This window comes from Periplaneta americana, chromosome 9 (assembly GCF_040183065.1).
Source record: "Periplaneta americana isolate PAMFEO1 chromosome 9, P.americana_PAMFEO1_priV1, whole genome shotgun sequence".
Lineage (NCBI taxonomy): Eukaryota > Metazoa > Arthropoda > Insecta > Blattodea > Blattidae > Periplaneta > Periplaneta americana.
The window spans coordinates 106,814,853-106,827,584 of record NC_091125.1 but is presented as its reverse complement, the minus strand read 5'-3'; the positions used below and the strand labels follow the sequence as shown (position 1 = coordinate 106,827,584).

The 12,732-nt window shown below is 36.5% G+C and overlaps 1 protein-coding gene across 1 annotated transcript in view; it reads right to left on the bottom strand.

Annotated features, from left to right (window-relative positions):
- Positions 1–2,007: 2,007 nt before the first annotated feature.
- Positions 2,008–12,732, bottom strand: part of LOC138706367 (chitin synthase chs-2-like) — a 96,245-nt gene continuing 85,520 nt past the window's right edge. Inside the window, exons 21-23 of the mRNA XM_069835559.1 lie at positions 12,079–12,249; positions 9,263–9,497; positions 2,008–5,689 (exon numbers count right to left, since the gene is read on the bottom strand). Of these exons, the coding sequence (XP_069691660.1) occupies positions 5,502–5,689; positions 9,263–9,497; positions 12,079–12,249 (594 nt within the window). The 3' untranslated portion in view covers positions 2,008–5,501. The remainder of the gene's footprint in view (positions 5,690–9,262; positions 9,498–12,078; positions 12,250–12,732) is intronic.

The window sequence follows — 12,732 nt, the reverse complement described above, 5'->3', positions numbered from 1 at the left end:
CACTGTATTACCGATTGTTCTGTATAGTTGTGAAACTTGGACTCTGACTTTGAGAAGGAAGCAGAAGTTAGGGTGTTTGAGAATGAGATGCTTAGGAAAATATTTGAGGCTAAGAGGGAGGAAGTTACAGGAGAATGGAGAAAGTTACACAACGAAGAACTACACGGCGTTGTATTCTTCACCTGACATAATTAGGAACATTAAATCCAGACGTTTGAGATGTTCAGAAATGCATAGGCTAGAGAGTGTTGGTTGGCAGGCAGGAGGGAAAAAGACCTTTGGGGAAGGCGAGCCATAAATGGGAGGATAATATAAAAATGGATTTGTGGAAGGTGGGATATGATCATAGAGACTGAATTAATCTTGCTCAGTATAGGGACCGATGGCGGGTTTATGTGAGGGCGGCAATGAACCTCCGGATTCTCTAAAAGCCATCACTAAGTGGTATTACAATGCGTTCTTTTTTTAGAAAATAAAACTTCTCGTCAATACACTCCTTATCTTTGCTGGCTAGGTGAAATAATCAAGTTTGAATTAGAAATTTTGAAGCATTCCGTTACTTCCTTGTAACATCGAAGCCTTCAGTTGTTAAGTTACGTTACACGAAGTTAAAAAAGGGACTCTTAAACATTTTATTGTCCGTGGTGGAGTCTGTTCTTAATGTAATCACTCTTTCTCCCTTCCTGTCAGCTCGAGGGTCTGGGCTTGGTCCCTCAGCGGGGCGTCTTTCAGAGTTTAGAGCCCCAATAACTCATTGCAAGCGGGCGGCGTATCGAGTCGCCAAACAAGTTTTATTTACAAAACTGTCTCCTCTTCTCCTTGAGCAGAAAACAACATGGTGCACTGAACTGCTGACGTCAGAGCATACATAATAGGAGAATGTTGTTAAACGAAGCTATAGCCTATTCATTCATTATTTCGTACAAAACAAAAGAACATGTTTTCCTGGCGTCAATAAATTACGCTGGATATGATATACGTTAAAATACTACGTTTCAAGTACACTCCATGTCATGCGCGCTCTCAATAGTCTGACGTGCATTGTTTTCATATATCCCTTTCGTCAACAGCTAAAAAAAAAAAATGTCGTCACGAAAATTATATATTTCCCTAAAACATTCTATGCGTTTCGCAAACCATTCAGCTGAATAACTTACAGACCTAAGAGCTGTTACAGGTTATAATTAGACATCGGATGTTTAGGAAAATGTCTATTTTATATTAATGTTCATATTTAGAGGCTTTTAGTAAATGTGCACGAATCATGAGAAATGAAGCATTCTGATGAAGTTCGATCTTGCTTTTTTTTTGCCTTTTTTGCCGTTAACGCCTTTTTTTGTTTTAATACGTACTTTTTACCCTTTTTTTTTGCTTTTTATGTACTTTTTTGCCTTTTTTTCTTTATATGACTACTCACTCAACAATACTGCATTTATTTCTGCGTTGGAAATTAAGGAAATTGCAGTTCTTATAGTAGCCATAGGTATGGGACACACCGTTGCAATGCAGCGTTGTTGTTTTGCTTGTTTCGGAATCGACCTTGTGCTTCTGACTCCAGCACTGTGTTGAGAACACGAAGTACGCAGTCAGTCTAAGATTGTCTTTGTGAGAGTACTGTTGTATGGTGAAAAATTCCAAAATTGAAAACATGGAAAGCTTCTTTATATCGTCAGTGGGTAGCAGAATTTCCTGCTTCACTACTAATGGAACGATTATTAAGTAGCCAGGATGGCACTGTTTAAGTATGCTCCAGTCACATCAGTATACCTTGGGAGATCTTTTTCAGCATATAAACTGATATTGTTTAATAAGCGTGACAGAAGTTTGTGTGTTAATTTTGAAAAGTTGCTTGTTGCTTATTGTAGCTCAAATTATGGGCGTGAAATTGTGGATTCAGAAGTACAAGTGAAACAAGTCTATAGAAGAAAGAAACTACTTTTCCAGTGCATTTTGTTAAGTTACTTATGGTCTTATGGATGTTTACTTTATGAATTATGAGTGATTCAGTATAATTTCAATGCCTTTTATTGCCCTATTTTTGTTGTTTTTAGAGCCTTTTAGGCGCATAAAATACTACCTTTAGTGCCTTAACTTGCGATGTCTAGTTATAATGTATCGTTCAACACGAATAGCTGAACTGGCGACATTTGTGAACCTCAGTTCTGTAGATTCCATTGTCACTTATGGTGTCGACTTAGGAACATACAAACATTTTTATGGTAAACATCAAGAAAATTATAACAGAAGATTTTAATATTGGGATAATAAAATAATAATAAATTATAAAACAAGAATATTACGTTGTTCATACAAAATCTATCTATATGTTACTCAGTCTCTCTAGAGTCCATGTCACAATTTCTTTGGAAGCTCTATTGTTCAAATCTTAACATCACTAACAGAAGTTTATACTAACAGAAAAGTTTTATGTAAGAGAGGAGCTGTCTTCTCTGCGCTAAATAAAAAAAGCATGATGGATTTAGCATTAATACAAATTTTTAAATATATTTTGGAGGAACAGAAAAAATAAAGAAAAGGGAAGGAAAGAAATAGAAAAAAGAAACATTCTGAATAAAAAGGGAAAAGAAAATAAAAAAGAATAAGTGATGAAATAATAAAAGAAATACAAGAAGAAGGAAGTAAAATGAAAGGATAAAGAAAGAAACGAAAAATTAAGGACAGAAGGACTAATATTGGCTGGCCGAATTCTGGAGGGCCTGGCCCCGGAATGGATCCATGCGTTTATCCTCGCATTGGTCCATTGGGTGTTCTATATGCGAGAATTTTTCCAAGTTCGATGGATGACATTCTCGAATACGATGCTGATGGGCAGAACATCTACCTCAGCCCTGACAGAACCAAGTCCTATCTCCTCATAAACTACAGGGACCAGAGTCATCCTACATCACCCGTATTCCCTTCAAGATTTCACACCTGCCTATTTTTAGCTATTGCAGATGATAAAAGAACTGGGGGATGGTGGAGAGTGTTTGTGGAGAAGTATAACCGAGAAAAGTCCTCCGCAACGTGCGCTTCGTTTGCACATACGTCATATTAGTAGAAAATCATGCAAATTACGCATCGTATAAGTAAACTAAGGAGTTAAAAATAGGCCTATGAGTGTAAATTGAAAATGCACTGTGAAGTGGACTAAAATTGACCACAAAACAATAAAAAATTAACCATATCATACCTATTTGTGATTTAAAATAATAAGAAAGAATGCTTATGGAGAAAAATAATGAACTTTAAAAATATGTTCAGTGTCTCTGATATAGGCTAGTTTAAATATGTGACGGTGAAGTTTACCATAGTTTACGGTATGGAAAACAGTTCATTTTAAAGGAAATATTGATATACTCTATAACAGTGGTATTCAATCTGTGGTACACGTAGGCTACCTCAGGGGTAGGTGGGGTTGTCTCAAGAGGTACGCGTCCCAGTGACTAGGAATGTAAAAATGCTGACATAATTCATTATACTTGTTGATAATTGCAGTTTGCATATTTTATTTTCCAATCCCAAATCCTTGTTTTTCCTTGTTTCAGTTACATCTTACATTATTCATTACTATTATTATTGTATCAATAACTGCTATATATGTATAATAATAATAATAATAATAATAATAATAATAATAATAATAATAATACGTTATTTTGCATATGAGGCGTGTAGTTGCAAAATCAAATATCATTTTTTTTTTCGAAAATGAGTTAATGTTGTATTTCATATCTTCGTATGATTCTACAACTGCTATAGCATTGTTATGCTCCGAAGCCAGATACATCACATGGATTTGTATGATGAAAGTATAGTATTGGTTGCAAATCCTTGGTTCCTTGCAAACTTTTTCCTTCATACTGAAAAGTTTTGTTTTAGTGAGTATCTGTATGTGCAACTAAACGCCTCATATGATATCAACCATAGTCTTTTGTTATTTATTATACAGAGTGATTTATATAGAACTGACACATTTCTTTCTTTAATTATTCCATTGGAAATTCATTCAATGACCCAATTTTAGCACCAAATTAAGCAGAATGTTCTGGAGTTTCGATTCCTTGTCACTAGATGCGCAGATGTTTATGTTTTATTCCTATTGTTGGCAGCTGTTTTCGACATTTTGTGTCAACGTGAAAATGCAGTACACATTAAATCAACGACTCTTCCTTGTGAAGCAATATTGGATTACGAATTCAATTACAGCTACTCAAAGGGCATACCAGAGAGAATTTGGTGTTCGCAATCCTCCCAAAAGAAACACAATACTGGGACTGATAAACAAATTGGAAACAACTGGATCTCTGGTGAGTGAAAAGGGCAAGCATCGTTCATCTAGGCTTCCCACGGTTGTTGTTGACGTAAGAGCACGACTGGAGCAGTCACCCAAAAAATCATTAAGACGTTTGTCGCAGGAGACAGGGTACACCTACTCAATGTGTCAGAGAGCCTAAAGCCATATAGGGTTACGGTTGTTCATCAGCTACAGGAACCAGATAAGGATAAAAGATTGAATTATTGTCGTTGGTTTCAGACGTTCATTGTGCAAAATCCTGCCATATTGTCCATCACATGGTTCACAGATGAAGCATGGTTCCATTTATCCGGTTATATGACGACCGAATAATTTCCAGGAAGCTGTGGCCACCGAGATCTCCGGATTTGACAACGCCGGACTTCTTTCTATGGGGTTACTTAAAAGACAGGGTTTACGCCACACGTCCTCAGACATTGGACGATCTGAAGCACAACATCACACAGGAGATTCAAGCTAACAACAGAGTCCTCCAACGAGTGGCCAGTAATATGGAACGACGTGTTGAGTTGTGCCTTATGCAGGATGGAGGACATTTTCAACATTTGCTATAGAGGTAAATAATCTCCCAAAATTCCTCTACATTTTAGGTATAATAAGTTGTCGCTAGCACAATTCGTTTTGAAACAATTAATGAAAGAAATGTGTCAGTTCTATATAAATCACTCTGTATAATTATTAGCTAAGAAAAGTGTATTTTCGGGGTAAGCTAAAAAAAAAATGATTGAATACCACTGCTCTATAAGGTTTTCCCAAAAATCTTGCCGCCCCAAGCAAAAGCTGAAATGAAACCACGGGAACAACGGGGAGAGAGTTTCATGCACTATTTTTGGGTGACTGAAAGAAGACGCGAGAAGGGAAGAATGTATGTAAGGATGAAGAAAAGAGGCAAATGATTAAAATAAGACGAAAAAATATAGAAAATTGATAGTTATTGGCGTCAATAAAAGTAAAAAAGAAACATAATTGAAGAGAAGAATGGAAGGACGGAAGGAAATAGCAAGGAAGGAACAAATATTACAATATGCATCGGGTACTCGGTATACAGATTTGACACTAGGTTCTTTTTATCTTTGTAATAAATATGATTATTATATTATATATCGTAGGTAAATGTTTCTTGATCTGCTGAAAGAGGTAAACAATTTGTTATCTCCGTGGACTTGTAGGACCAAGACCGTCCCTAGATGTTTTCGCTCACGTCCTCGATATCGTCGCGCGCGGACCGAATGCTGGAGCCAGGCATGCTGAGGCTCGTCCGCTTCATCTCGGTCATCCTTCGTTCGTTATTGATGGTTATGCACCCCTGAGTCAACGCGTTTAGAGTGTCCCGCCGCACAGTGAGGCGTCGGAACGCCAGCGGAACAGCGTCTGCGAGCACAAGAAACACAAAAGGGTTTAATGAACAATTTTCTATCGATAATAAAATAAGATTGTGACCAAGATAACACACATTTTCTTGTCATATCTACAATTTTTACATTACGAAATAATTCCACTTCTTAAATTATCAATTACCCTACCGTTTACATCACACAAGACTGTTCAAGACACCAAAAGGCATATTAAGGGTATATGTACGTGAACGACCACAAATATTTTCAGAAAATGCAAGATCTAAATTTCTAAAATTTTATAAGAAAATAAACTCACAATTGGACAAAAATTACAAGGTACCACAACAAGACTTATTAGAACTTAAATATAATAATAATAATAATAATAATAATAATAATAATAATAATAATAATAATAATAATAATGGCTTTATTTAACCTGGCAGAGTTAAGGCCGTAAGGTCTTAAAAATAGAAAAAAAATAAATACAGTGGAACACATTCCATTAAATATTTGCAAAGCGTTAGGTCTGACAACTCATCATAAGATATTTTTCTAATTTACATTTAAAGGAAATTAAAGTTCGGCAGCCCTTGACTTCAGGCGGCAGAGAATTCCAGTGACGAGAAGAAGCAACAGTGAAAGATGAAGAATAAAGAGATGATGTGTGCAGTGGTATTTCTAGCCTGTTATCATATTGTGACCGAGTATTTAAGTTATGATACCGAGAAAGACTGTGGAATCGGACAGATAACAAAGAGGGAGTAGAGGTGTGCGAAATATATAAGTATAAGTATAAAATAAGTATAAAAAAGGTTACTTAGTGAAACTTACAGCAGAGTCCGTATAGGCCAGTTTCTATCTGATGCTTTTCCAATTCACTGCGGGCTAAAGCAGGGAGATGCACTATCACCTTTACTTTTTAACTTCGCTCTGGAATATGCCATTAGGAAAGTTCAGGATAACACAGGGGGTTTGGAATTGAATGGGTTACATCAGCTTCTTGTCTATGCGGATGACGTGAATATGTTAGGAGAAAATCCACAAACAATTAGGGAAAACACGGAAATTCTTGTTGAAGCAAGTAGAGCGATAGGGTTGGAAGTAAATCCCGAAAAGACTAAGTATATGATTATGTCTCGTGACCAGAATATTGTACGAAATGGAACTATAAAAATAGGAGATTTACTTATCCTTCGAAGGGGTGGAAAAATTCAAATATCTTGGAGCAACAGTAACAAATCTAAATGACACTCGGGAGGAAATTAAACGCAGAATAAATATGGGAAATGCCTGTTATTATTCGGTTGAGAAGCTTTTGTCATCTAGTCTTCTGTCAAAAAGTCTGAAAGTTAGAATTTATAAAACAGTTATATTACCGGTTGTTCTGTATGGTTGTGAAACTTGGACTCTCACTTTGAGAGAGGAACTGAGATTAAGGGTGTTTGAGAATAAGGTGCTTAGGAAAATATTTGGGGCTAAGAGGGATGAAGTTACAGAGAATGGAGAAAGTTACACAACGCAGAGCTGCACGCATTGTATTTTTCACCTGACATGATTAGGAACATAAAATCCAGACGTTTGAGATGGGCAGGACATGTAGCACGTATGGGCGAATCCAGAAATGCATATAGAGTGTTAGTTGGGAGGCCGGAGGGAAAAAGACCTTTGGGGAGGCCGAGGTCGTAGATGGGAGGATAATATTAAAATGGATTTGAGGGAGGTAGGATATGATGGTAGAGACTGGATTAATCTTGCTCAGGATAGAGACCAATGGCGGGCTTATGTGAGGGCGGAAATGAACCTACGGGTTCCTTAAAAGCCAGTAAGTAAGTAATAATATTTTTGAACCAGTTTTATCAAAGTATGAAAAAAAAAAACAAAAAAATTCTGCAATTACATCATTTGGTAACCATAACATTGTTACGATCTCTCTGACATCTTTAATATTTTTCTTGCATGTAATAAACACATATTTCTGAAAAGTAGACTACTCTCAGACATGTAGAGTTGTTTATTTTAATACACTTAATTTTTTGTCCTATATAAAATATATTAAAATTTACATAATGTTTTGTGACCTAATTTTTCTATTTTCAAAGAAATGGGCATTATTGTAGTCTACCTTTTGCATAAATGCATGTTAAATCAGTGTACAAAATTTCAGAATTCTATCTCTAATGGTTGTGGAGTTATGAAATAACATGTGTGAAAATTTTCAAATTTTGGAAAATTTAATTTAAAGTAAAAAGTGAATTCTAAAAAATATTATTAGTAATCTTTTATATACTTTTATCAGTTCTAATAAGTCTTGTTGTGGTACCTTGTAATTTTTGTCCAATTGTGAGTTCATTTTCTTATACAATTTTAGAAATTTAGAGCCTGCATTTTCCGACAATATTTGTGGTTATTCACGTACATACATATACCCTTAAATAGGAGGCACTACAACCTTACTATATTTCCTTAAATTTAATCTAACCTGACGTTATCTACGCAGCGCCTGTTGCTCTCTGTATAGTCTATCCGCCTCATTCTAGTGTCGGAGAAGTTGCCTGCAAGGCACGGGGATTATTTTGGCTTCAGTAATTTTATTCTGTGTACAATTTATTACGTACCTATACTTTTGAACTTGAACACTACTGACACGTGTGATCAGAGAGCCTGAAAGACCAAACATGAGTTTACAATCTTCCCGGTTAACACGAGTTTGCGGGTAAGGATCCAACCCGTGACTATGACCGAGTTGGAGACACACACGATGAAGATGAAAATTAAGGTGACAGGAAATCGATTTTGTCACAAAATTGGACCCTTAGTAATAAACCATAGATCCTGATTTAATAATTGCTAAAAATGTGGAAGTTTAAAATTCCACTCAATTCCTCACCATGATGATGATAATAATAATAATAATAATAATAATAATAATAATAATCCGTGGCGCTACAGCCCGTGAAGGGTCTAGACCAGCGTTGTCGGACAGAGACTAAACGGAGCGGAGCGCTCCACTAGACTCGTTGCGTGCTCCGGTGTTACCACAGATATAAGCAAGTTCACGCTCCGACTCTAGCTCCACAACCGGTTTTGGAGCTTACAACTCTGACACTATTGGTCTAGACCGACCAGTCGGCTACTGGCCTCACGCCCACATGCCGAAGCAGAGGTGGACTATCATCCAACCAGAATGGAGGTATCGTGTGGTTGGCACGATGATCCCCCCAGCCGTTATAGCTGGCTTTCGCAACCGGATTTCGCTACCTATCGTAGCTCCCCAAGTGCATCACGATGCTGAGTGGGCACCGGTCCCACACACTGGCCGAAATTTCATGAGAAAATTTCTTTCTCCATGAGGACTCGAACCAGCGCGCATTCCGTAACGCGGGTGCTAGGCAGGATGCCTTAGACCACGACGCCACGGCGCGGGACTCATAAAGCTACATAGATCTTAGTAAATATCTATGTGAGTTAAGCTATCTCACTTGCGGACACACTACAATATATTAAAATGCCTTAAAATAATTTAGAAATAAAAAAATATCAAATGTTACTTAAGGGAGTAAAGGTGGCTCTCTTTGATAGTCTTAAACAATCTAGAGTTACTTACCTGGGTTGCTCGATTTCACTGACAGACGACGTTTGAGGGCAGTATCGAGGGTTAGCACAGACTGCCTCTTCTTTTGTAAGTGTTTGTTGTACTCAAGATTCTGAATCGTCTTGCGCCTTCCTACTTCCTCTTGCATCGGGTCTTTTTCTTCTGCGACCCTATCAGCCCCGCGCAGTTTCTGCAGATCTTTCACTACTTGTACGACTTCCCGTGCCTTGGCGTCCTTGTCGTCAGACTGTAAAGAAAAAACATTTTAGCATCTTTCAGTTAAAATATGAGCCCGTAAATTTATTACAGTATGTTCTTGCATGAGTGTTACACAAGGAATAGTTCTGCTGGTTTCTACCTTCATTTTTTACCGACTTTAGTGACTTTCCCTTCCTCAGTTCTGAGTATATTTTGGCCTAATTCGTTTGCCTAAATAAATTCGTCTTCATATTTCTATATTTGCTTCGTATTTCCTCTGTCAAAGAAATTTTCCAATTCAAGACCTGCAGAAATACCTGTTCGTCAGGTAGAGAAATTTGTGAATAAAAAGGAATCGGAGTGTGGCTCTGTCGGGGATACGGCTGTGGGTTTTAGTTGAACACGTCTAACTTAAATCGACAGACCTAGACGAGATCTTTCAGCGCGCTAGCACATCGGAGCCGCGAGATATAGGCTACTGCCAGTTGATGCTGGCATCCCACCCGCGCTTCCCGCATGTGTAGCGCCAACTCGAGGTCATGCTCGCATCGTAGTCGTTTACCCGATCGAACGAGACCACATTTTCTTCAATCGTGCTATTAATCACGAAGTTGTAGTGTCGGAATGTCACCCTTCGAACGTTACATCTTGGTATCCTATTTGTCGGTCTGATTTTAAAGACGTGTTCACGCCAAAATTTCTGTAATTTTTATGTTTCAGAACTACAAATTTTAAGCGCTGTAAATATATGAGACATCGGCCTTACTTTCGCTCTGAAGGATGACATGCTGAAGATTTTTACTCAATGTTTTAGTGACCATGCTAAAAACTATTAAGACATCTGAAGGGTTTCATAGTTACAGCTTTCTTTCAAAACATGAACCCACACTCCGAATCGACTCGGTTGCGAATTATAACCTGCACCGATCTCCAGGTAAAGTTTCCTTGTGATATCATTCCATTAAATATACATGTAAGGAGATTTCCCTCGCTACTTGTTCTTTTTTCTTTTTTGTCATATTAGAAAGCGTCCGTCCGTAATTTGTTAACGCTATATTCACGTTAGGAGTGACGTATTTTGGTGACGCATGTGTAGTAATTAACGTGTGGTACTGTATTAAAATAAGAATTTTCGTAATAACATTTGTACATTCGGTACATTTGTCGCTCACATCACATTTCTTTTTCTCGCTCATTTGTTTATTGTTATTGTTAAGTCTTTGCCAATGTATACAGCAGCGAATAGGGATTATAAAGAATGGAGACTGAGCGAATGTTCCTGTGTTTTGTCTCTCTGTGCGCCAGCGTTTAGTTCCACTTTCAAGCGCTAGAGGTTAGTGTAATCGAGCATACGCTAAGATAATAATTGAGTATAGAGTTGAGACACAGGATCCAAACATCGCCTACCTTATTGCATAATCCAGTAATGCTTTGCTTCAAATAAATTCAAGTTAACAGCTTTTCTTTATTTCTCAGTGACAAACTAGTTGTAATAATAATATTTTATATTTCAGATATAATAAGTTATATTATAAAATAATATAACACATTATAAAATTAAGTATCGAATTCGTTTAATATTTGTATGTAATATAATATACCTATATGGTTTTACTTCTCATAAGAGTTTTGTTTTTCCATTTTCAGCGCTATCAAATCATTACATATTTTAATTGTTGTTGGGGTCAACGTCTCAACTCTCATTATAAAGGAACTCTAGAGTCTAGACATTACAGTTAATGACAGATTTATTATTTTATGGATCCAATTTATTTTATTGGAGTACATAATGTACCTAGATGTATTAGTTATATGTGTTATATTTCCGCTGTGTCGACTGGTAGCTGGTGTGATGTCAGCGCCAACTCTAGGGAGAAAGCAGAATCTCACGCTTTAGCTGGCTTGAAGGTCATTGAAATCAGTCCGGCTACATCAAAGGTACCGACGCGAAGTGTCCATTCTTTATAATCCCTATTCGCTGTATACAGTATGTAAACGATATACGAGTAAACTAACAAAAAACGACTGGAGTTAAGAGCATAAATAACCGGAGAAAAAAGTCAAATATTGTTTTTATCTGTCATGATTTTCCCAGAAAAAATGTTTTGTAATTCTAATGTTTTTTGAAAATATAGACTAATAGTAATTATTTAGACTACTTTGCCCGGTTTTACGCTGAAGCAATAGTTCGTTACTCTTTCATTGACAATAACATTTACACTCAGTCGAAATGTAAACAAATAATGAAACTACTATCAATCTTAAAAACATATTTTACAGTTTCAAAATAAAATTATAAGATATACTTAATTATATTTCACTAGATATTTTGTTCAGTAGAACGATATATAAACTGCCTATATAATTTTGATAGTTTATATTGTTTACACTATGTATTTCTCCTAATAGAATTGAAGAAATTCTACAAATTCTGTGCTTAAATCTCACGCCTCGTCATATTTATCTCTTGGGAGAGGCAACAACCCCTTCACCGAAGACGGCTCAGAGACTGAAATTCCATCGAATTGGTGATGAGCAGTTACGTAGCTACTTGATGTGCAGTTGACTGAGTTTCATTAGCCACATTAAATTTATTTTGCGCTGAAAGCAATATAACTGAGAAGGCTTACCTGTGTCCCACTCTGGAACCAATTGATCTGTGTGGTGGCCAGCATGTGTGACAGAGTACCGAAGCGATGAAACAGCATAGCGATGAACTGGATGATGAGGATGACTCCGAAGAAAAGAATAAACAACATACCAATGGGCTCAAGCTCTAGGTACTCCTTGGTGATGGTGATCTGAAATTAATAATAATAATAATAATAATAATAATAATAATAATAATAATAATAATAATAATAATAATAATTATAATAATAATAATGTTTATGCGGATGACGTGAATATATTAGGAGAAAATCCACAAACTATTTGGAAAATCACCGGAATTTTACTTGAAGCAAGTGAAGAGAGATGTTTGTAAATAGATCCCGAAAACACAAAGTATATCATTATGTCTCGTGACTAGAACATAGTACGAAATGGAAATATAAAAATTGGAAATTTATCCTTTGAAAAGGTGGAAAAATTAAATTACTTTGGAGCAGCAGTAAAAAATATAAATGACACTCGGGAGGAAATTAAACGCAGAATAAATATTAGAAATGCCTACTATTATTCAGTTGAGAAGCTTTTGTCATCCAGTTATATTGGTAAAAAGTTCATAGATTTTCAGGACAAAATGTTTCTTTTTCCCAAATGTTTAACACCCCCTTATTCGG